The following is a 25,898-nucleotide window of genomic DNA, read 5'->3' on the forward strand; positions in this document are numbered from 1 at the left end:
TCTACGCTAGATGTGCATGCCAGGGAAGTCGAGTATTACCAGGTACAGATAAAGCAGCAACATTTACCAGGTTTCTCAAGCACTGTTCTCTTCTGCCATTTAATAATAGTGCCATGATTCAAAATGCATCACCTGAACAGTTCACAGCTCTGCCCTTTTATTATTTGAGGTACTTTTGATCATATAAAAACCATGCAATCTATCAGTGCTGAAAGGACACAACTCAGGAGCCAGAGCAAACCCAAACCAAGTGTTCTGTTAGAGCCTAAAGATGACACGTAAGTGGGTGCTAATCCTGAGCAGTTTCCACCTGAGACTAACTGGCATCACTTAGCTCAAGTTCTCCTCTTGTTATTGCCTTAGTCCAAAAGCAATTCAGATAGCCTCACCAGGCTATGCAGTGTGCTGGAAAGATGTTTGGTTTTTTTTAGTCACAGTTCTGGAAACAGTTACATTTTCATAAATTATTAATTCATTTATTTGAGCAAACAGAACCTAATTACCTCTTTTTTCTTGTGTTCATTTTCACCTTGCACTCCATCCATAGTCTCATCAGGGCCCTGGCCTTTGTACACCCAAAGCTCTGATTTTTCCACGATAGACCTCAGCTGGTCCAAATCTTGTTTTATCTGCTTGTAGTTGTCAACATCTTGGCTGGTAACAAGCAGTTGAACCTTACATGAATGCAATCCATTAGTTGCACAAAAGGATTGGTTTTAGCTGCAATATATACATTCAGATGAGGAATAACACTCGTAATACAAACACGTACCTGTTTAAAAGCTTGAAGGACTTCTTGTCTCTGACTAAAGTGCCGGAAGAGTAGCTGAAGTGCTCCAGACACCAGAGGAGGATAGTCATGCATTGTTAAATGCAACAAAACTCTGAGAAATGTTCTGCCACCATGATCGTCCAAATCCAGTGGTGTATTCTCCTCACTGAAAACAGAGTGTAGGAGTTAAATAGCATATTAAACTGAATGTCCCACCAGGTTCTTAAGTCCAGTCAGCGGTGGCAGAAAACCTTTTTTTCTTACTTTTAAATAAGGGTGAAATTAAACAAAAAGTGCTATCTTAGGACACACAGGGTTTTTTGGTATACTGCTTAATAGAGAGGCTATTCCAGAGTCTCATTAATCACAGTTCACTCAGCTTACATTAATCAACTTACATTTTTCAGGGTCTAACTACGCCAAAATATTTGTCCCTATGTCAGCCTCACCTTATTGCTCAAAGAGTTCTTGCCCATTCCTGGTACTAACCTTTCTCACTATTTATGAAATAAAACCCTACCTCAGTATCCAGGTTGCAATGCTAATTATGTCAAGCACTTGAAATCCTCCTCTTCCCTCTCTTTCCCCTGCACCTCTTTTCTGAGCCTGAGAAACTCACGCTGTATTTTTTTTTCCTATCAGTGCCCCCTGAATCTTTTCCGTATTCTGCTTCCAACTGAGTCTGCACGCTTACATTAAAAATTCTGGTTATTAATTCTGTAAATGAATCTCTCTCTCCCCTTCTGCCTTCATTTAAGAAATCAGTTTTCTTAGGATTACAGAAAACAACTGCAGCTCTGAGCAGCTTAAGGACACGTAGAATATACAGCGTCATGGTGCTCCAGCAGATAGTGGGTGGAGTATCAGGATAAGCTGAAGTACTTGGAGTCTGTCACTGACTTGCTGTCCTGTGATTTAAGAAAGGATTCAAGCCTCTCCGGAAGGAAGGCAGGTATGGAAGGTACAGCTTGCTTTGTTCTGTCATGCATGGGCAGTTTAATGCTGCATTATACAAAAAAAGGATGGCTAAATATATATCTATCTCAGTAGAAGTCCCAATCCTTGCCTACACAAACTTTTCCACCTAAGATTTTGCTGCAGCATTCAGCTTAGATGCACTAATCCTCCAGCTTGGCTTTCACCCACACAAGCGAAGCCCTCCCATGAAGATCTTTCTGGCTGAAGGACCCCTGTCCCTTATCTGTGGCTTTTAATCCAAATGGACACGACTTTGAGCTGTATCAAAGGCATTTCAGGAAAAAGAAGCCTAGATAATTGTGACAGCTGTTTCCAATCTTTTCCCAGCTACCACCTCCCTTTCAACTGCAATCCCCTCTCCTTGGGAGCCCTGAGGGCTGCAGCCTGGGAACTGCTGAGCTACCCCTTTATTAGCACTAGTGGAGAGATACTTTCCTTCCGCCAAAGATCCCCTCAGCTTGTTCTTCAATATGTTCAAAGTCTAGGGCTCCTGAGAAAATAACAAGACAAATACGTTATGTCAAAATGGCACCAGAGGTGTTTTTGCAGCCTAAAACCATTTTAAATGGCAAGTGGTGATGTAGCTGTAAACAAGAGGGTCATAACAAGCTGAAACGAACACCGAGAGATTACTGAAGCAGCCTGCTGAGATAACATAAGACAATAAATTAACCTGTTCTCAGCTCACAAATTAAACTGCATAATCACTTCAACACCCAGGCTTATTCTTCTCTTGCCTATTTTTAGATTGCACCAGCATCATTCCAGGACACTAATGGGACCTGATGTCATTCAGAGGGGCCAGCCACAAGAAACACCAAACTTCAGCCTTGAGAAGTTATAAAGCAATAAATTCAGCGATGACAGCAATACTCCTGTGGCTCAAGAGACAAAAAGGTCTTTGCATTTTTCAGTATAAGGTATATATTATCACATGGGCAATGATTAATATTCTGAAATAAAAAAATAAAAAAGGTAAAACAGTGTTGGAGCTCTTGATCTTTCACAAACATTTGCAAAGGGGAACGGAAAGAGCATGGGGATTTTACATCTTTGCCAAAAACATTTACCCTCTTTCTTCCAAAGTTCAGCTCGCAGATAGAGCTCTCCCCGCCAGCCCAGTTTCGAAGGCCCTGGCACCCCGGGGGGCTGCTGGACAGGCAGCCCAAGAAAAAAGTAAACACATCTCCTTTGAAGCGAGATCAAAAGAAACAGTCTCCTCCCTTTGAAGACTTCACATCTAAACCACATTTTCCTTATCTTTCTCCTTTGCATCTAGAGATACAGTCTCCAAATTGAGGGAGAAAAACTGTTTGATGTCTAATAAGCTGCACTTTTAAAGTCCAGTTATTCCTACACAGTACAGGTCCTAACTACAGGACACTTCCTCCCCTGGAAAGCGATATAGCAATTAACAACACCCCATCTACCCAGTCCACTAACTATCCGGCTTTCAGTTAAGAACAACACTGGACATGACAAGCTCCTTAACAGCTTACTTTCATACCCTTGCCTAGCAGCACTGAGATACAGACACCTCCAGATGTCCTGCCTTCCTACAATACCTTTGGAAAAGAGAAATTTGGGTGGATAGAGGCATCAGGCCCGGGGAAAAGGATGGAGGAAATCAGATTACTTTGGGGACCCTTTTCCTTCACCCAGAAACATTAATACAGAAGATTTAATTTGAGCTTGATGACAGGTCACACGTGATACTGTTTATTTCAGGTTTTCTTTAAAGGATGCATCTCAGGCTCTTGGTCACACTTAACACATGGAAACAAGTAGGAGAGAGTACAAATAAATCCTGGGTTTTGTTTGGGGTATATGGAAATGATCCCTACCATTATTTCCGCTGCTAGCAGGGTACTCTGCTTCAGCTGGACAGTTCATATGCCAAAGCAAGAACCTGAATCAATTATCCAATTAGCACCTCTAAGATTAAAGAGTCTTCACTAACCCACACAAATTCATTCTTTGCAAAATAACTAACCTGGTACATTAGCTGGCATTTCTTGATTACTGCTTCCAGTGGGTGATTCAGACATCTGGGCATTGCTTTCATCAAATTCATGTTTAAATATACAAAGTAGGCAGGAGATTCTGTAGTCCAATCTCACATTCAAAATAAACTGATAACACAGAAGTAGTAAAAATACTGAAATAACTTGCCTATTTCCAAGCACACGTACAGACAATTTACACATAATGCAGTGCTACAAACACGCAAGATCAACATAGTAAAAATGGGGATTTAACTTGGAAAAGAGGTACACAAATGTCTTCTTAAAAATCCTCAGAATTCAGTATTTTTTTTTCAGTGATTTCAATAAGTGTATGATATGCACACAGTAATAAATACTTATGAGTAAAAGATTTTGGCAGAGTTTTGATCCCTCGTTACTGCTCAACGCAGGCATCCTCACCCTGCCCCCCAGGAAAGGAAGGCGGCATTTCTATCTCCGTTCTGAAACCAGCAGGAATCCGACAGACAAGCGCTGCTGTCCTCCTCGCCGACTCCCGGGGCGCGGTGGCAGAGGAGGCTGAACACGAGCTGCTGCCGCAGGCGCAGCATCGCAGCCTGCTGCTGCCATACAACAGCTACCAGTTCAGCTAGTCCCAGTGAAACCTCCAGTGTAGCAGAGGCCACCTCCTCGGTGGTCTTCCTCCCTCTTGAGGAAAGCAGTACAACGCGAAGAACACTTGCAGTTCTCTCCAATTTAGGGGAAAACGTTTAATGCCAGTTTTAATAACCCGCAGTAACAGGGGGAATACTGGCACACTAAAATATCCTACTGCACATGCCAGGCCATAACAGAAGTTCTGGCTTTAACTAAAATTAGCAATGCTGGAAGGAAGTGAACCAAGCCTCCCCTACGTGCTGCATCTGCTGCTGAGGGGAAGGGCATAACCTCAAACCCAGCTATGTGCGAAACCTCCCACGGGGGCACAGGGAAAGTACACCATGGCTTTCCTGCTGCTTCACATACTTTCGCCCACAGGCTTTTGCAGCATTCTGGCCTCCGTGAACTTGCCCATGAAGTTACCGAACAGAAAAGGGACTCCTACACTGAGGGAGGGAAGATGGATTTCAGTGCAGTAATTCTGTGGCAACATCTAGATCAAGACAGCACTGTGGAAAAGGGAAAAACTTTTCTCTTTTTTCACTCCTAAGTCTTTGGGACACAAGTGAGAAAAGCCAGACAGAGATGGAAGAGACAGCAAGGCTGGCAAATGTGCATGCGTAAAAAACATTTCAGGCTGATGGCTGTACGAGGAGTCTCAAGTATCTCCCCCTTCCTTGGGGCACTTAACAAGGTGGCCCTGTATATTCAGGGAAATTACCAAGACAATAAGTTGGAAAATGGGTTCTCCACTTCAGCAAGTCAGGTATTTACAAATCACTGTTAAAAGTGCAGATGTCTACTGCAAACTCATTTCTATTAAATTGTTTCAGTAATGGCGTAATATTGTCATATGCAAGTGCTGCACGCCTGACAAAGTCACCCTTGTAATGCCTCACCAGTTTAAAGAGGCACATTCAAGGCAGGAGTGAATTAAAAGGCAGCATGGCACTATGTTAATGCTTAGATTAAAGACAGCACAAGAGGCTACATTAATTTGCATTGCTAGTACCTGAAGTATTTCGATGATCTTCAGCTTTGTGTCCATTACCAGGATGTCCTCTTTCTCTGGTTCACTCTGCTTGACGTTACCCTCAGGAGCAGCAGCAAGCGGAGTCATGGGCAAGAACCCACCGCCTCTGAGCACCACCTGGGTCATCAGCTCTCCGACTCCGTGGATTGATCTCATCACATTGCTCCCTTCAGAGAGGTAGGTAAACAGGTAAGGTTATGATGGTGTAATGGGACTGCATTAACAGGGCAAGGACCCTCCACATCCTACGAAGAGAAATTGTCTCAACATTAAACAAGGCCAGGTGGACACTAAATCCCTGGAACAGATGGAAGACAACAGAAGCACTGCAGTACTTTCAGAAACCCCTGCCCTCTCCCTCTTTCATCGTAGGCATTACCCAGCTGTTCAGCCAAGCCATAGACAGAAAGGAGTAGAAGATTTCAAATCCACATTGACATTTTGAGATGAACTAGCAATTACCAAAGAATGATCTGTTCCGTCTCTCATTTTTCAGCCTTACCTTTACTTTCCTCGCCTTTTGCCATCTTGGTAATAGGGAAGATGGTAGTGATGTGCACACAGTCTAATATAGCAAGGAGGATTTTGGTTAGTCTGAGGAGGTCACAGAAGTTGTAGAAACCAAAATATATCAGATTTCTGGCTAAGTTAACAACCTACCAAAATAATAATAAAAAGCCTGATTAATACTAAACATTTTGCTGTCACAATCAAGTTGTCTTAATACAGTGAAAAGATCAAGAACCTGGCTGTGAGTCATATTCTTATCATAATACCTCATAATTCCATACGACAGTATAGTTCTGCATTTTATCAGAAAGTTTTCTACTTGCCTACAAATACTGCAGTGCCTGGAATAACAGTCTGTACCTGCAATTGATATTCTACAGCTACAAAATCATACCATATTTGTCTCATTACAGAAAAGAGGTCAAGACTAGAGGGAATGTAGAGATGCTTTTTATGGTTTTGTCTTAGAGGAAGAAAAAAAAAAAAATCACACATCTAAAGCTTACTGCTACCAAGTTATAAAGTTTCCCCACAAGTCCTCCACATGCACTGCTTCAAGATCCACACAAAAGAATTTCACATATAGTGCAAATATTTAACGTAGGCCCCATTATCTGAAGTATATTCCCTCAAATACTTTTTTTTAAAAGAAATATCACATATTTTCTTAAATTAATGGTTATTTAGAGAATACTATTGCATGGATTTGCTACATTTTATTTGCACAGATTATTTTAATAGGTCAGTAAGTCACAGGACACTGTATTGTTCTCTTCCTGAGTAATACTGTAAGCTATAGAGACTATCTGTGCATGCAGACATAGTGTTTAGTTTTCGAGAATATTTATTCCAGTAAAGCTTGACTTTGCAATAACAGTGAGAGCACAAAAAGTAAACAGGGCTGCTGCAAATCTAAGACATAAGCTCACATTCATTAATTGTATTTCAAGAACTAGCATAGCAAACTGTCACAAACTTCAGTGGAGTTGCTTGCATGAGGAGAAAGGACTACTGCCATCTACCTGGTGTTGAAAAAAGTACCAACATTTCACAAAAAAAAAAAAAAAGGATAAAATCAGAACTGGATAACTACCTCAAAAGTGAGCTTATTTTTCTCTTTATCAGAGAAAGGGAACCTTTGACACACCACATCTCTTAAATATTCCTCTACAAATTCCATTGTTTGTGCAAATCTCTCCTTAATTTCATCTTTGGAAGTTCCACTGCTATCATAGCTGAAGAGGAAAAAAAAAAAACAAAACAAAAAACAAAACAAAACACAAAACTTAGCATGCAAATACACAGGGCTCTCCTCCCCCGATACAATTTTTCATTGGTTTGTCAAAATCTAAGAAAAGTTAAAAGCTGTGAAATAATTTATCCAAACAAAGGAGTCGGGAAGCTGACACCATAATTTCCTGGCTTTTGCTGTTTTATCCCATATGCTCATTTTGCACTATTTAAAAATGTCTGAGGAAAACAAAAAAGAGAATTTTTCCCCAATAAATAAAAAAAGAAACCCTTATTATTTTAGTGGAAACAATGACAAGCTATGTACAGCACTAAGGCAAATGGATGTGGCCAAGAGATGCTGACTGCGAATGCTATTTTCCTTCAAATAAAAACAATACATATGCAAAGTAGACATTAATTTTTCTTAATACAAATTCTAGGTTTGTTTCTCAGCGTGCGCAGAGAGCATTCAAAAAAGACAATCCCCACCACCTTCCACTAACTACTTCTGTCTTCCTGTTTGATCAGTATCACTGTTTAGCCTCTGCCAGAGCTGAAGCCATTTGTTTTTCTATTTTGGCATTTAAAGTTGAATATGATCTGCTGCATCTCTCTCAGCAAAGAAAACTAGGCTAGCAAGGAGGGAAGGGAGGGAAAAAGAAGAAACCACTGAACACCGGTACTAATGCTGACAAGACTCAAATTCCTAACATTTAACGTGAATTTTAAATGTTCATTTTCTCCAACCAAAAAAATTGAGTTCTGAACAGTTGAAGTACTATAAGTTTTAAATTATTTGTGCTATAAAAAGTTGATAGAAGTCTATGGTCAAGAAATCATGTCTCCAGCCTAGCTGTGGTTTTGTCTAGGTTTTTCACCACTGTATCAGAGTATTTTCCATTGGAGGTTAAGGAACATGACTGTCTCCAGCACACTACTTGTTTCAGTGTCTTCCCCCTTGTTCTTTCTTTTGATTGTGCAAGCTACCGTATGGGCAATCCGCCCTGAAGAGTCTATACTCCAATCAAATAAGGCAGGAAAAACGAAATAGTCCTCCCTTGCTTTCCCTCCCCAGGGGAGGGAGTCACATCACCCAAACCAGAGACAGACCATCACTGTGATCACTGTGTGTTTTGGAGACAAACCCCTACTGCCTCATAGCTCACATCACGCACATACAGGAAGGTTATTTTGTTCTCAGAAAGGTTCTCCAGCAAACATTACAGGCAAATGAAACTACTGGGTTTGAATACATTACGGATTTTTTTTAAATTTTATTTTTAAACAGAAACAGTATAAATAATGTATGAGTTTAGGATTGATCCGGTTTTGTTTTAAAAAAAATCAAGAGTGATGTAATTTCCTTTCCCACACCATTCCAGCAAGTACTTACTCGTCAATAGCAATTTCAGAAGGTATTTCAGACCACAGACGAGCATACTTCACTGGTGTTACTTGTTCTTGGGGGTCACGATCAACGTGCATATGAAGCATTAGCCGGCAGAAAGACGCTCTCAGATCATATGGCAAGTTTTCATCAGACATGCAGCGGAGAATGAGGTCGACATCCAGCTGGCCAGATATTTCATTTATGGCTAAGTACTGTCGATCAAGGCACATTCTAGCAAAGAGGTTTAGTTGGTATCTTCAGGGGAAAAAAGTACATAAACAAACAGCTTACACTTTAATTTCCAGAAACGTCCACTGGGTATAGTACTGATATGCTCTTGTATGTATTAACAGAATGAATCTTATATTTTCCATTAATATAGCTATACTTACTATGGAAAGAATAAAGTATTAATCAAACACTAGTAAAAGGTTACACAGTGGAAAAATAGAATACAAGGAGTCATCGTATTTTTCTGAGTGTTACACAGAATTAAGTAATGCTGTTTATGAAAGCTACAGAAGAATCCAAAGAACACTTAAGGCAACTCAGCCTAAATACCGTAGAAGACCAAATACTTCTTATTGATTCTGAAGCCACAGTTGTTCACTAATGCAACAACGTAGATGGACTACAGAATCATTAAAAATCAGGTACCTGATTAAACAATTACTAAGCTCTGCTCCCTTCAGTCAAAGAATTGGTAGAGAAAAACAAAATTTAATTCCTAAGCTTTTCACTCCATAAACTAAAAGCAAGCAACTGGGATTTAAGGTATGCACATTCAACAGACTGATAATTAGCCTTTAGTCATAAAGCACATGTCCAACATTCATGAGTATTCATACAGGCTTGTGTTGAATAGTGTCAACTGTGAGGCTTCCTAAAGAAAAGAACATTTAATTGAAAGCAGACTCCTTTTCACTCTCAGCACTCCTCATGGGAATTTGACCAAACTGTACCCTAAACCCTTGTTTAAAGCATCTTCGCAAGTCTATAATGTAGTCTAAAAATAATTAACACTATCAATTCTACTTAAAAACAAGTGCAAGAAAATCTATTTTGAAAGCAGATACATTTTTTTAAAATATGTACAAGAGGTCTCCTTTTGAGCTCAGCCCTCCAATAGGCTCAAATAAAAACATGTATTAGGAAGTCTACTGCAAGAACCATTTCAATGGAAGAGATAATGCAAAAGTTATTAAAAATTAAAAAAAAAAAATCTAGTTGAACTTTTTGCATCACCACAATCGGGTCCATCAAACTACTCTCAGAAGTTTATAACCCAGACACAGGAATTTGGTCTGGGCTGAAACCTGATCTTACACTATGCCAAGAACTCGGTGTCTTGTCAAGTCATCTGGAAACATCGCTTCATGTCAGAAACTGCTAAAAGCATAACTTAAGCTGTACTAAAGAGCACTGCACATTCATCAAACCAAACTTGTGGCATTTTCATAACTTCATATATTGTCCTGCTGAGAACTACTGGGCCACTACAGGCTTTGAGCTTACAGAGAAATTTAGAAGACAGGGAGAACGGCAGTGCCTTCTTTAAAATCAAAAGCAAAGCCATTTGCACGCTGAAATCCTGTTCTTCCCACAAGCAGTTGTTCACCCCAACTACCATCTGAATACAGGTAACCTAAATGGTTAATATACAGGCTCTGTCATAACACCCACTTATCAGGAAACCAAGCAGAAATACAGGCATTAAGCGCTGTGCAAAATCAATGCACTCTAAGCCTCAACTATTTTTTTTTACATCAGTTTAAACTTGCTTATGCTGACAATTTGACTTCTCGCCATGCATAATTTTGTGGTTTTAGCTCTCACTTCTAAGAGACTTCATCCTCACTCTCTAATGGCTATTTTGTCCACGAAACCAGAATCCTTTCTCTCAAACCAAGTACAGCCTATATCCCAAAGGCTTCCCCACACAGCCTTGATGAACTTTGCTAGCCAACTACTGCACATGCTGTTAACCTGTAGTAGCTGAGTACGTCCCGATCTTCCTTCTGCCCTTCCTTAGCATCCTGAGCCAACTCTCTGATACTCTTACTGCGGATTTCCTTGTTACTGTCTCTCCAGAACAACCACACTTCTTCCTCATCTTCTCCAACTTCCAAGGCATTTTCTCCACTTGACACTTCTTCAAACTCAAATCGAGAGAGGACCAGCCTGCCAGAAGGAAGTTAGGTTAGATTACAAACTGCCAAGACCCAGGCAGATCTTTTAGAACATTTCTTTTAAGACACTTGCTAAAAAAGACACCTGCTAAAATGTACTGGTGATATAGAAGTAACTAATTTTATGATCTCACCGGCATTCAGAAAACGCAAATTTTGTTCCTCAACTCTGCGAAGTAGAAGCAGAGTATTTTACTCTTTCAGCAGTAGCAGTTTACTACATAAAATCTTTGGGTTTTATTATTAAAAGCATTAGGTTAGAATGAATTTAGATTATAAACTCTCCATTCAGCCTCAAGAAGACCAACATTTCAGCTCCATTCAACTGATGAAGATAAAGAAACAAGGAAGTTAAAGGCACATCTAACTGACTTTCGAAAACATCTTTACAGAACTGGTTCAAAGATCATTCAACAGACTAGGAAAGGATTTGGTAAGCAAAAATATCTAAAAATTGATTAGTTCTGTATCCCACAAATGCCAATTGGATCAGAACTTCTTTCTGTTTACGTGGCAAAATAACTCAAAACAAATCAGCTACTAAAACTAAAAAGGCTTTGGGGGCTTTTAGCTCTTCAGCAAAAAAAGATCATACATCTGAAAAAAAGACAAATTAAATACACGAGGATAAGAACAAATAAGTGATGTAGCAACTTTAAGTGCTGGTGGAAATAAATACAGTCTTTATGATTTTATGAAGAGAAATAAGTGTGCAAGAATACTCTCATCCGTTTGAGTTTTAAATACTACCTGACAAAAACCTGCTTCCCTTTTACAGTATTTTGATAACGATTATCTGTGCCCTATTCCGTATATCGAATAAACCCATCTTTATGAAAGATAATTGGAATTTGGTGCTTGCTATGATGCTTCAGCAATGGCAGGGCAATGCTGAGAGGTGGAGACCAAAATCCTAACCGCAGAGGGAGAAATGGGTGAGCAGAGATGCATCAGCTTCTGCTTTGCTGCAAGCTGAGCTCAGTGGGCACGCACCCAAGCAGCGCTCGCTCGCTTCAGACAGCTTATCGAGGAAAGCCTGAAGCCCGGAGGAGGATCAGGCCCACAGGACCCTGCACACCTTCCTGCAATGTCTGTCTACTTTGATCAAATGTAGATACCTGAAAGAGTTCTCTGACTGCAGGACTGAGAATGCATATGGCAGACATCTGCTGTCATCAATACCCATTTACTGTGTATTTGAAGGGGACCCCACACATACTTAACTGCATTCTCCAGATGTGCCAGCAATGCTTTCAGCCTTTAATCACCTTCCTTCTGTTTCATGCTAGGAAAACTATCTTTAAAGGTATTAACTTACTTAGTTTCAATGAGAATGTCTGCATTTGCTGGATTCAGCACGGCTTTACAAATCAACTCCTGTGTCACTGGAATAGACTTGTTCATGGAAACGCACAAATCTGAGAGGTAATCCAAAAACCTGTTGGAAAACGTGAGCCAAAAGGGTATAAATCCTTGTTGAGATCTAGACTGAAGCAATCTACATTTCAGAAAGAAAACATTCAGAACTCCGTTTTAACATTGCAGAGCGAGACTGTTGCCCGAGGGGGAAGTTATGGCGAGTGCCAAAAAAGAAGTGAACTAGCTGTGCTTCCTTACTAGCATGTTGGCAGGTACAGATTTTTCTCAGAAGGCTAAGAGGAAAAGGGTAATCATATACTCAAAAATGTGGATCTCACCTGGGCTCCCTATTTTTCCTCACGAGACTAACAAAGGTGTCAATCTCGGCAGCTGTGATGTGCTTCTCCAAGAGTTTGCGATTGTTATGAAGCAGTGCTGTAATAGTGTCCTCAGCCAAGACATCGTAGCCAATTTGCTTCTGCATGAAGCCAAACTGCTTCGCAATGTATTCCTTCAAAACATAGAGGGAAGAAGGAAGGTGGTGTAATTAATTCTCAGAATTTAAGAAAACAATCAATAACAGAAAACAATAAGATGTTTGTCAATATCAACAACCCAATAGGCGAACTGGACTAGATTCAAATTGTTGTTCTTTTGAGAGAACGCAAGTGATGACAGATAACCTTAACACCTCCCTCCCTCCCGGGCTAGACACCAACAAGGCATTTATCCTGATCTGATAGGAGTTTGTTTTTAATAAATGGCAACAAAAAATGTACAGCCTTAATTCACAATGGAGCTTGTAGGACGCAAGAGTGAAGAAAGGGGGTGAATCCAGAATTCAGAATTCAGAATTCACCTAGATTTGACAGTTTGACAGTTAGCAATTCTGTTGTTTTCTCAGATTCCCCTTTCAACTGGTACTAATTACACTGCATATAGTCTCTGACAGAGATGAAAAATACCAGATAGAGTAAAACTGAGCAATCCAAACATTTTTTGCTGACTGTACAATCACAGCACAGCATAGCAGGGTTTAATGGGATGTAGCTTTTATTTTTTTGGAGCACAGGAACAATGTTAGTACTATTGAAACCTATAGACATATTTCAAACCTGATTCTTTCTGTAATCCTGCTGAGAGTGTCTCAGCACTCTGTAGCAAAGCCGGCATATGTGTCTGAAGGGAGCATGACGCTGGTCTCCAAGCTCCTCCAACCGCAACATTGGGCCATCACCACTGTCTGTAAATGGTGCTTGCAACAACTTGAAAATCTATGGATTTATTAAAAAAAAAAGATAAAATCCCATGAGGCACTGCCTTCATCTGATTAAAATTAGTGTCAAAGCACTGTGTCAGCATCTTTAAATTTCTAAAAGGTACATCAGAAACGCACCATAGTTACCAAGTTTCTTGGCCATAGAGTAGCCTGGACAGAAGTCATTGTTGATCACCTTTACTCAACACCATATTCTGTAACTTTTTCTTCTAGCGATGGTATGCCTACAGTCCACCACCAAGAGCCTGCTGAAAGCTAGAAGCTCAAAGGATCTTTTGATCCCAATAATTTGGCCAGGTTCTCTGTTATTAGTTTTTCTTTTCTGACAACCCTTCTTGTAGGCAGAGTTTAGAGAAAAATGCAGCCTACCTGCTTTAGAATATTCTGTTCTCTCATCAGTTTTTGCCGTTCTCTATTAGGTTTAGAAAATACCACTTCAAGGACATCTTGTCCAGAATTAGTTCCACCAGTAACAAAGTAGACCAAGTCTTCCAACAACTTGGTAACGGATCTATAGAAAAGCCAGATGTTGTTAATACGAGACTACAAATTCTATCTGTTAAAAGAACAATCCCAGTGTAAGTTTACATAGATTTCAAAAGGCTAAGTGAAAAAAGAACATCAATTAGAAACTGACTCAGATGCTTGATAAGGCACATAGGTATGTACAGAACTTAAAATTAGGAACTAATGCTTCCTGCTGCTGTAGCTTTACTGTCTAATAGCTAAACCATAGCAAGCAGTAAGACAATGGTATCACTTTAGGGCAACTAGACGCTCACCAAGTTCTATTTGGCAGTTCTTTAAACTGCCAGGGAATAAAAAAAAAAAAAAAGAAAAAAAAAAAGAAAAGAAAAGAATCAGGTGATAATCTCTCCCAAGGCCAAATAAGAGACACTGGCTATAGAAGCACATGGGCCCTGGTTTTACACAGCCGACTCTGTGCTCTTTTTGTGTGGCCATGTACTTTTCACGGACATTGTCAGAGGATTTGCAAGAAGTCATGTGTTCAGTCTTCACAAGATGGATTATAAATTCCCACACTCAATTTGCAAAGCCCATCAAGAAAGGTATGCTGTGGATAATTCCTCCAAGTTCGCAACAACAGTTCTCATGCTCTCATTTCAGAGCAACAGGGAGGGCTTGACAGAATAGGCTTGAAAACCTCCACTATGGACACATCAAAAACAAAACCATCATCTTTTTTTTTTTTTTTTTAAATCTAATCAAGTGGGAAACAAAAATCCCTCTCCCAAAGATAGCGTACATAGACAAAATTTTCAAAGAAACAGTTACTTAGTAAAGGAAACAACGTTATCTGAAGCAAATTCTTGCTTCCTTACCTTCTTTCATTCTGGGTTATTGTTCCCTTTTCCAACTTGCCAGCAATGGAACCTAAAACCTTACTTGCATCATTTGCAAAATCCAAGTCCCGAACCTCTGCAGGGGAAACTGGTACTATAGCAAAAGCTTCTTTGTCTTCTTTCACTGGAGAAGTACCAATCTGAAACCCAGAGAAGTTTTATCATCAAACCAAAAGGCAGAAAACAAAGTAGTGACTCACATACTCAGTGATAATAAAGTAGAAGAAAAGGCATGCTCCACTTAGACAGTATGAGGCTACTGATGAAGTCAAGCTTTGAGAACAGTACCACTCTGTGCAAGCTCAGTGGTGTTCCGAAGTCCAGAGAAACATCAGGAGAGATTGCAAAATGTTGCTTTAAACAGTGGAAAAAATTCTCCTTGTGATGGCGGTAGAAATTGAACAGTGTAACAAACTACTATGAAAACCTAACCTTTTAGATAAAACGTTTTGCATAGGCACTATTCATTGCTGTTAAGTTGCTTGCTGTTTGACAAACCCAGCAGTCTCAAGGGACTGGAACTTCTCCTACCAACAACACTTTCGTGAAAGTACAGGAATCAAAGAATTTGCTTACGTGAAGTAACATGACTTACTTTAAGCATCACAGGTTTCTCCTCTTCTTTATCAATAGGGATATTGGTACTATGAACCCAGGTGTTAGTGCAAAGGTGTCTAAGTCTGACATAAGAGTTCCTGAAAGAAAGTCAAAAGTTTCAAAGCACGAATCAGTTTCCCAGATGGGAAATCTTCACATTGTTTGAATTGCAAGATGTTGGCAGGAACAAGTGGAGAAAAAAAGTGTCATCTTTATACATGCTGCATACCGTAACAGGAATAAGACTCTTCTTTCCTTATTTCATTCTATAAATTCACCTTAAGAAGTCTTCTTATATAATGAAACAGATTCTGCTGTAAAACAGATCTATATTTTGTTGCTGTAAATCAGCTGCTGCACAGTAACAAATTAAGCCTCTTCACGTCCTCACATTTCAACACGCTATAGTGTATCTGAGCTGTCAGCTTCCTCCCTTAGCTTTGTATTTTTCAGCCCATAACTCCCTGCTATCTATTTCGTGTTTTCTAAACTGAGAATTTTTTGACTCTTTGTATAGCTAGTCAATGTTGTACAAGCATCAAAGGTCCATTAAGACACCAGAACACGAGACTAGCATGGAACAATTTTCTCTAGCAGAAGTCCTATGGGGACAGCAATTCCCAGACATAGTTTTCTCAGGTATTTCTGGCAATGACACTATTTTGCATGTACCAGCTCTTTGACAGAAGATGTCAAGCCACAGTCAGACAAGCATCGTAGGCCAGGATAAGAAACAGTCTCTCAGCTGCAGTAGAACCTTCTCTCTCCACACAACCGTGGCAGCCCGAAGGACAGAAGAGGCAGCCAGGACGGCTGCTTTTGGTGGCCATGTTAACTTCTGCTAACTTAAGAGTACCTGATGATTTAGAGAGTTGCTTAAGTAAATGGAACAAATACGCTGCGCTTTCTCAGTGGCAACAGACAGCAAAGAGCCTACACAGACTGTGTATCTTTGAAGGGTACAGCATCTTTTAAGTAGCAAGAGGTACCACATGAACAGTAAAGGAGGTGTAAACAATAGAAAATGAAGTGCTAAATACTTGATGATACATCCTAGCTAACATAATACAGACAGGCATGGGAGTAGCTTGATAGGACACCCAAGGCTTTTAGTCCCAGTTTGTTCACTGGCAAGGAAGTCACTTAATCTCAATTGTCCCATCTGTAAAATGGGGTTCAGTTACTTATAACTCAATTGTAAAGTACTAAAGTAAAGCTTCAGGCACTTGCTAAGTATTTCTATATTAATTTGCAGAAGAATCTTAATTCCAAAGGATAAAAAAAAAAATATGGGAGACAGCTTTACCTTAAAATAATAATAACAATAATTAAAAAAAAAATCAAACTCCAAAGCAGACAGTCAGTTCTAACAGTGTGCTTAGCTGTACCTGGGGACAAGGCTGTCTCCTCCTCGCAAGGTGGTAGGGTCCAACTCAAATATGGAAGAGATATCATTTCCTTCAGGCACAGACACCAGAGAGTATGCCATCTTCTCCTGAGCACTGCGCAAGCCTCTTCTGGAGGCATCCTGCTCAGGGTCCAGCTGTGGAAGAAGTCCCATCACGCACAGTCAGACCAAGCCCTCCAGACCCACCTGCCTAGTGTTAAATAGATGTGTCCTGTAGTTTGCAGACATAACTCTGAACCACTCCAAGTACTAGTTAAGACAGCTGGGCTATAATACACCAGTAAAACTGACAAGTGTGCCAACCATGTCTTCGCGTTCCCTGGTGCTAGTAACTTCTGAGTATTTCTGGATCACAAACACAATAAATCCTAAACCACAGAGGTTATGTCTTGCACACACTGCCAGAAGAGACTCAAAAGCCCACGGCCATTCACCCCACAGCGCACTGGGAACGCTGACTAGTTTCAGATGACCCACATCTGCTAAGATCCCCACCCCTGACACTACTGGCTTTTGAAATGTATTCAATGTACTGCAATTATCATTCTTACAAAGTAATTATGTGAGCTGCAAATATTAAAAAATCAGCAGCACTATGTACCCACAATCTTGCTGGGAAATAATCAACTTCAGCAGCACAAACAGGACTCGCATTTATCCATCACAGACAAATGAAACAAAAGCTAATCAAGAAGTTAGCTGTCTTGCTGTTCACACTTCAGCTTATGATGCACTCGAACACAATGATACGCTACAAAGGACATGGCGTCAGAAGTATCTTTATTTCCAAGGTGCTAGCAAATTACCAGCCTCCTTTAACAAAGTAAAGATACTAACATCATCTGAGCAAAACCCTGGATTTTCAGATGAAAGGACAAAAGGGTAGGAAAACATAAAGATAAACTACTAAAAAGGAACAACAAGTTTCTCTAAAACCTTTCCTAGGGAACTACCAGTTATCACTAATCAATAAAAAAGTTGCTGTCTGACAAAACACAGGAGCCAGCTGTCCATGTATAAGCATCTAAATCCTAAATGTAACTTTCAAAGTGATCAAGCAACCAATTTATCAGCTTCTCTGTGATCTTGGCACCAGTGGAAGGTAGGCACCCAAAGTAGTCAGCACTCAAGTATCTGTCTTTCAAAGTCCTGGTGTAAGGCATTGCAATCCTTAAACATAGAGAAAAGGTATCTAATGTTGCTTGTGCCTCAGGATACTCTGTAGTTAGCACATTTGTAGTCAATGAACTTGTCTGCAAAGTAGTGACATTTAAAGTCTGATTTTGCACATGGGAACAGACAGCTGTATGGAACAGAAATACACATTGGGAGTGTGCCTTCAAGAGAAGAAGCAACTATACACTGAATAGCGTCCATCTGGAGGCTTTACACCAGGAGAAATTCGCTCACTTGGAATGAATTCTCTGAGTTTCAGCTGTCTCCTTCCTCCCCACAGTAAGGCAGCTGCTCTGTATTCACAGTTTGTACTTCAGGAGACAACTGGTCAGTTATTGGTACTGTGGCAAAGCTGAAAATGAGTAGTAAATCAGAAAGTAGGAAATGGGGCAATTTAGGGAGAACTGAAACTTCAACCGCAAAGTTGACAAAAGCTATCCCCTTTCGTGTTGCAAGGGTACTAGCTGGCATCTCACCCATGCCCATTTAAACCCCATTCTTGTACAGCTCACTGAGGTATAAGGAGAAAACAACAACAAAACACAGTGCTGTGCTGAGAAACCTGCCATCTTGCAGAGAGTTCACATTTAGATACAGTTGGAGTTTGGATAAAGCAGCCTACACCATCGTAGTCACTAGTGAATGTTAAACGATACAGTAATTTTGTGTCAGAAATGAATTATGGGCTCCTGATCCTATTCTTTATGGTCTATTTTTGCCACCTAGTGGTAAAGAGACAGAGCAGGGAAAAATCAGCACAACTCTGAAGCCAGTGCATTATCGTTATTACTGCACTTATTATCAGATGGAGACATTAGCATAACACTAGTAGGATGGATGTCTACATAAAAGACCTCGACACTGATTAACTTGCAAAAAGTTAAGCCAACAAAATGGTTCAATGTTGCCCTCCCCCAACAATAGTTTTGTGTGCATGTGAGGGGGTGTCATTTTTCATTTTTCCAATATGTTAACTGAAGTTAAGCTGTCAGAAGATCAGTGTTTGCTGCCAAATACCACTAAGAACTAATCAGGATAACGGCTCAATATATGGGGGCAAGGGTAAGTGTTTTAATGGCCAGGCTATAATGACAAATCCTTTCAGGAGGAGAACTCCACCTCACAGGATTTCAAAGCATCGCAGTGCATGTTTTAAAATCAGAGGAGTAGTTCTTTTTCATACCCAAATGGAGCAAATCTTCCATAATACAGGATAAATGACCAAGAAAGCTACATAAGCCTACAATCCAACTAAAAAAATGTAATCCACAATGGAAAGTGCTGTTCCACTTTTATCTGTTTTCAACTACTGAAGCAATGCTGTTTCTCTTTGACACCAAAGAGAAGCTTCTATTAGTACAAAGCATCAGCACACTCAATCTTTGACACAACAACATTTACCGAAAACAACACAGACTTGCTTTCACAGGAAAATCAGAAGAATGGCACTGAAATAATTCTCAGCCTGCCATTCTTGCTCTCTAGACCCTTTATCCTGGCTTTCCTGTGACAAGCCAAAACAAGAGAGGGAATTCGTTTCTTAAACAAGGAGGTCAGACGACTGACTGGAACAGCACTACGAGAACATCCCATGTGGGACACTTGCCATCTGGTGTCACCTTGAGCAACTTGCTTTTCAGACCTATTCAAGAAAGTGCTTCAAGGAAGCAAAGTTTTAAGAAATAGGAAGACAGAAAAAGAGATGCTACAAAGGGGGGAGGTGAGGGGGTCCAGGTAACGTATGAATTTGGTTCCAAGTGCATTGCTCTTCACTAAAGCCTAATGCAGTTTTCAATATCCACTTCTCTGGATAGGCCTTAAAAGCCTTCAGATCATTCTCAGTTTTTTAGTTTCTTCACTAGCAACAAAGCCTGGACCATCTATGCACTGGCCAGGTAAACACCTGGGCCTGTGTCAAGCCCTCCTCAATTAGGGGCAAGATCATACTCTTGCCTATACTTACTGAGGATTGACACTCCAGGTCATCTTCCTCATAGTCAGGGTTTACCTGATGAAACAGAATCACAGGCACGTCAAAACTCTAACAGAGCTGGAAGTGGGAAACAACCTCAGCACGGTCTAAACTTACGTTGTAAAAAATGCACTCTACTGCTACAGCACTACCAGGCATGCAGAACAAATATACTGTGCAAACCGATTCATTTCTAATCGGGCATCTGCCTGTCCATGAATTAAGCAGTTAAGGAATCTGCAAGCATGCAGAGAGATTTATCTTGTTCAGGATAATCACTAAAGGCGCAAGAGGGGTAGAGTTACCAAGTTTCAGTTTTTTTTTTTAAAAAATCCCAAGTGGAATTTCCAACTAGAAATTACTGGCTTGGCAGAAATCTTTTAGAACAAACACTATTCTAACCATGGATCAGGTGAGCAATCTCCTCTGGTACATTTTTGCATGATGTAAGACCACGTTTTTGTTTTGGCTGATTAGCAAACACAAGATTTACTGGAAAAGCTCTATACTGGATCACTACTGAAAAGGATTTGCAAGTGCGCATATGACAAAACGCTGCTGTTTTTCCAATCTGCTTATTAGAAGAATATAAAATGGGATATTTAATCTGGACTTTTCCCACTGAAGCTCTCAGGTCAATAGTGTGGGCTGAGACAACCCTTCTGCCCTGCTATGCACTCTTACATCCAGGACAGCTTTTACTTACAGAGGTTTGTGTATTGGCATGTTGATATATCCATGCTTTAAAGTAAATAGAAGTAGTTTTAATAAACATTTAAAAGAGTTAAGCAGCAAAACTCACAAAATTATAACCCTTAAGACTTTTTTTTTTAACTTTTTTTTTTTTAAAAAAATAAAATGTCTTGAAATCTTATTTCAACGGTGGAAAGATGTCCACTATGGAGAGAGAAAAAGACTTATTTGTTTTGTGCTTGGACAGCTAAGCGTTATCTGCAGTTCTTACAAGACTGGTCTGAAGTCTAACTGCATTTTCATTTTGCAGTCAGTTCTACAATTCCACTCGGAAATCAGTGATTCAAGAGAAACTAACAATAGTTGAATTCATTTTCCTGCAAAGGCTCTCAGCGATTTGCAATTTATTCATCTATTAATAAATTCATCTTGATTCTACTGCCCACATGACAGGATACTATTTAGTGTCTATTCTTTGCAGGAGAAGAGTTATCGCCTCCAGAATTCATACAAAAAGTGAAATAAGCTCAAGACTACCACTGTACCGTGGTATTCTTTCAAACCTCTTTCATCTTGTATTCTATGTTTAGCCACCTACTTTTGTATTAATACTAAGGACCCAAACACCACTCTCCTCCCCTCCCCTGTGTCTATATTTAGGGCAGGAAATGAAAGATTTTCAAAAGATGTAAAAGGAAGAAAATACCATGGAAGGAAAGGCAGAGCTCCTAAGCAAGCCCCAACACCTACCTCTGCTGCTAGGTAGTGTCCAGTAGCGAGGTGTTTGAACCTGAAAAGGCTATTCCAGTACCCCGCGCCACCACGACAAGGATCATGCTGCACCACCTACAAGGAAAGGGAGACCACATTTACACCGTATGTCAGTGACCTCCCTTCCAAACACAGCATCTAGTGTATCTCACGTACAGGTAAGAGGAAACAGAATGAGGAGCTCCAGAAAAAATGAAACCACCTTTCATACTTGAACAACACACAGCACAGTAAATACTTTGAGCAGACTACAATTAGTTCACCTCAACAATTTACGAACGTTGATTTTCTGCTCATTGTCAAGTGACAATATCTGTTTGCAAAGTCACTGACCACAGCTAGTACTCCACTGGAGTCTGGTGGGTGATGGCAGGAAGATTATGGTGCAAGCTGGCAGAGAAGTAATTAAAGAAGGTGCTCTAGATGTGCATGTCTTGAAAGGCCTTGAAAGAAACCTCCTGAAGAGATGCAACAGCTACTTTAACTTTTTGGTATAACTAATTTCTGACCTACTGAAAGTAGGTGAGGGAAGACACCTGGAAATTTCAAACACAACGGTGTTGTATAAAAGAATATGAAGACTGTCATATTTACTCTCACTTCTCTGTTGTAAGCAGAGCCTCCAACATCAGATGATCTGTTACTTCCTATCGACCCCTCTGTGGGTGCACCCACTTCCTTAGGGAAAAGTCAGCACAGCTGAGCTGTGCCTTTCGGGGAAGGACTACCTTACCTCTGCCTTGCATTTACCACCAGGTAACTGCATACACATGGACAGTTACTACAGAAGCTACTGATGTGTTGTAACATGTCAAAGTAATGTTAATTATAGGTGGGCTTTCAATTCAAATAGGGGAAAAACTGTATATCAAAGCAGATACTTCTGGAAAGCCAGTATGAAAAACACCTATCCACCAATACAATTAATTTTATGATTCTCGCATTGCAGTTCACATGGCAAACATTTAAAATCATAAAACAACGCTAATCACACCAATAGAGTGAGGATATTTTAAGAAGCCAGTGATGGCCAAGGTGTTAGTCACTGTTTTAAAAAGCCAAGTAAAGAAAAAAAAAAATAGTCCAGACAAGCAACGCACAGAGACTCGCAAAGGGTTACAATCTCCTATCAAATGAGGATATGCATAATCACGTCATTCCACAGCAAAAATAGAGTGTTCGGTACACTCAGCAGGACAGTTGAAATTATTAGCCGGTGTTAAACTTCAGTGACTGGTAAGAAAATTACTTCATAGATGCTTCTCTGTCCCCTTTTTCTGAATTGTCAAGAACCTGAATTTGAGAGCTATCTGCTGCAGCATTAGAGATCAGAACTCCGTTTTGATTTTGCACAGAAAGCACAGTAAGTAAAGGAATTTTAAGATTAAACTTCTAATACCAGGAAGACTAAAAAAAGAAATCCAGGTACACTGTTTTTAAACAGAAACAGTAATTGTTCCTACAAAGCCACCCCCTGCCTGGGTTACAACTCTTACCTCTACTTCCCACAGGGCTTTTGAACTGGTTGCAGACGTGGCTGACTGCCTCCCTGTCGTTCTCAGGAAGACATGCTGCTTCTTCCTGTGCTCATCGCAAGTCAGAAACTTCTCCTGTTCTGCATGAAACAGCCTCACCACATCCCCCTGTCAAAGACCAGGCAGCATGGTCAATACAGGCATTACCCAGGAGTGAACAAGTTACAAGCAAGTAGAGTTTTGAGTCTTACCCCTTTGAGAATATCATCTTTGTTATCACTCCATTTCATGAAGAGGACTATTTTCCAGCTTGTATTGCAATTCACAGAGTTGACCTAAAAGGAGAACTAAAACCATTAGTCCCAATGTCTTGTGCCTGTACAAGTTACTGCCATGAAGTACCGCCTTACCTTTTAGACAATTTTCAGCAGAATACTGCAGTCCCTGTTGCATTGCTCTAGAGGAGAGCCCTTTCTGCATTTACTCCAGAACAAGTAACTACAGAGCTGGCTTGCTCCGTATTACTGTGCCACGACTTTTGATTAAGAAAAATTTTATTTTTAGCCAGTCAAGCAGAAGAGATTAAATTCAAACCTCTGTCCAGTGCCCAACAGATACAAGAAATTCTGATAGCTATATTAAGTTGCTGATTAACAAGATAACCACACTGCCACAGGTACCAACCAACTTACTGATAACCTGATTTTCATAAAACACAAGTCCTAGCAGCTTAGCTGAAACATACAGAGGTTTGTACAGTTGCTCCAGCTGTGTCAGTCTGCCCTTACCTCATTGCATCCTGGATTATCGACAAGCTGATGACTACTGGCGTGGAGAGGCTGGCCAGCGTTGACGGGATTCAGGACTACTTTGTCTCCAATGACAACCTGTAGGTAAGTGCAGCATCAGACAGAAACTTGCAACCTGAGAAAGCTCTTTTTCTTTCTTTTTTTTTTTTTAATGGGAGTGATGGGAAGAAATCACCTTCTTACAGTTTGGAGAGATGCCAGTCTGCGTATGAAAACCAGGATTCTGTTTACTTCAGAATTTGGCTCATCGTACTCAGTCACTCAGGCAGAAAAAAGCCCCTATACTATTGGACTCACAGGCTTGCAGAAGAAACACAAACTGCAGTTCTGGTAACTAACCTATCTGCTGCTTTCCATGAAGTTGTTTCATTGGTTAACATTTAACAAATAATTCCTATAGCAAAAAGTCAGCCAATCCTCCTCCTCCAAGACTCACTTTAATTTGTAGAATCAGATTCTTGACCAGGCTGGCATATGACTCAAGACAAATGCACTTCATTATGGACAGTAAAAGTCCTGTTCTTCCCTTCTTCTAGGGCAAAGTCTTACTTAAACTAAAAACCAAAAGGCCTTTTCTGTATTGAAAAGAACTGTTCTTAGTCATAAAGCATCTGAGAATTGGTGCGATTTAAAAGAGCTTAATGGCCGCTACGACTGCACTACCTTGTGCTTTGGCTTTACCGTGTGTGTGTCTGTAGAAAAGCAACAGTCGCATCAAAATGTATGGGGCTACTCTACAGGATAAATTATTCCTATTTGATAAAGGCTGCCATGTTTAGGTGCCAAATATATACCTGGACTATACCATAGAGCACACTGAAGCTTATTAGCTCATGTTTTTAGGCAGACAGTATACCCAGGTCACTCAGGTTTGTAAAAAAGAGATTAAATGATTAAAACGGTAATGCATTTAATTCAGAACCAATTATTTTCCAGATCTCCCATGTACAGGACTATTTAACCTCATTACCACCCCAATTCTCATATACAAAATGATGATGAATTTTGATTTCAAACTGACAACATTGAAAACCAAGATGCTAATTATTTGTTCCAAATCTGCTGAAGGAACTCAACATTTCCTACCATTTTGAATTGGACAGGAATTGTGAAAGGCTAGCGTAATTAGGTCCCTTATTCCCTCCAACGTTAAATCATTCCATATTTCCAAAATACAAGTTACCATAGCAATTTTCCTCCCCCTCATGATAGCATAAGAAAAAGGTTGTTCCTGCAACATCACGCACCAGAAGATCTGTGCATTTCATTAATTGCAAGACAGGCCTCCTGAAACAAGCTTTGCCAAGATGTGCACAAAGTAATACGTGAAGACACTCCTCTTAGCACTTACACTGTCTCCAATGGAACGCAGTTTGTAGAAGGGCTGTATGTAGAACCAGGAACCTTCATTTCCAGCTTCATCCAAGGTCACCCTCATAGCATTCTTCTCTAGTAGAGCTGGAAGCCTCTTATTTACTGTTAAGTATTTGTTACTTTTTAAGTGAAGCAGCTAGAATAAGAATTAGAGTTCAGTTCTAAGAATGCTCATTTTTCCTCCCCTCAATAAATAAGTGAGTGTGCATAAGATAACCACAGTATTATACAGGAATTAAAATAAAAACTAAATTATATAGAAATATTTATGAATTCGGGCACAATTTCACTTACACTTTTTTCAGTATATATAAAGCACAAAACATCTTCAGCTAATCCAACTGTCCCTTCTCCAGCAAACGATAAACACTTAGAAATGCTCTTGTCACTTTACAACAGTCTGTTCAAAAACCTAGGATCAAAAGTTGTAAAATGCTGGGGACTAAGTGGTTTTCCCTGGTAAGAAGGGGGTGGTGAGAAGTAAAGCTGCTCTTATCTTGCTTTGGTCTGTCTGATTTAACGAAAAACGTGACTGCTTCTTTGAAGACTCTCTTCAAAAAAGTTCCCTCCTTCAACCCTCCGCTGCGTACCACCTCGCAGACTGCACACCATCAGCAGGATTAAGTAAGCTGCAACAGGTCACATTCCAGCTCCCGATCTACCCAGCTCCAACCAACTGTTGTTATATTTCCAGTAAATTTAGCAGACAGGTACTTTTGTACAGAAAGTGCTTTTTCATGCCTTTTGGCTACCATAAGTAGTGGTTACTCACAGAAGGTTTGGGAGTTATGGGAAAATATGGGCAAAAACTTATCACTGCTTTTAATAGTGTTGATGTTTGTAGTCCAATCAAAAATGGATATTATTATTTTTCTTTCATCATTAAAAGTAG

The 25,898-nt window shown here is 40.1% G+C and overlaps 1 protein-coding gene across 1 annotated transcript in view; it reads right to left on the reverse strand.

Annotated features, from left to right (window-relative positions):
• ITPR1 (inositol 1,4,5-trisphosphate receptor type 1) overlaps positions 1 to 25,898 on the reverse strand; it is a 188,377-nt gene that overhangs the window by 98,698 nt on the left and 63,781 nt on the right. The window contains exons 6-27 of the mRNA XM_075158588.1: positions 24,984 to 25,142; positions 23,612 to 23,710; positions 23,075 to 23,158; positions 22,845 to 22,991; positions 21,328 to 21,423; positions 19,876 to 19,920; positions 16,717 to 16,871; positions 15,327 to 15,426; positions 14,711 to 14,871; positions 13,737 to 13,878; positions 13,204 to 13,362; positions 12,427 to 12,599; positions 12,048 to 12,167; positions 10,527 to 10,721; positions 8,544 to 8,795; positions 7,011 to 7,152; positions 5,910 to 6,063; positions 5,387 to 5,574; positions 3,744 to 3,882; positions 2,182 to 2,240; positions 773 to 934; positions 504 to 674 (exon numbers count right to left, since the gene is read on the reverse strand). Coding sequence (XP_075014689.1) covers positions 504 to 674; positions 773 to 934; positions 2,182 to 2,240; positions 3,744 to 3,882; positions 5,387 to 5,574; positions 5,910 to 6,063; positions 7,011 to 7,152; positions 8,544 to 8,795; positions 10,527 to 10,721; positions 12,048 to 12,167; positions 12,427 to 12,599; positions 13,204 to 13,362; positions 13,737 to 13,878; positions 14,711 to 14,871; positions 15,327 to 15,426; positions 16,717 to 16,871; positions 19,876 to 19,920; positions 21,328 to 21,423; positions 22,845 to 22,991; positions 23,075 to 23,158; positions 23,612 to 23,710; positions 24,984 to 25,142 — 3,102 coding nt within the window. The remainder of the gene's footprint in view (positions 1 to 503; positions 675 to 772; positions 935 to 2,181; positions 2,241 to 3,743; positions 3,883 to 5,386; positions 5,575 to 5,909; positions 6,064 to 7,010; positions 7,153 to 8,543; positions 8,796 to 10,526; positions 10,722 to 12,047; positions 12,168 to 12,426; positions 12,600 to 13,203; positions 13,363 to 13,736; positions 13,879 to 14,710; positions 14,872 to 15,326; positions 15,427 to 16,716; positions 16,872 to 19,875; positions 19,921 to 21,327; positions 21,424 to 22,844; positions 22,992 to 23,074; positions 23,159 to 23,611; positions 23,711 to 24,983; positions 25,143 to 25,898) is intronic.

Source organism: Calonectris borealis, chromosome 10 (assembly GCF_964195595.1).
Source record: "Calonectris borealis chromosome 10, bCalBor7.hap1.2, whole genome shotgun sequence".
In the NCBI taxonomy this organism is placed as follows: domain Eukaryota; kingdom Metazoa; phylum Chordata; class Aves; order Procellariiformes; family Procellariidae; genus Calonectris; species Calonectris borealis.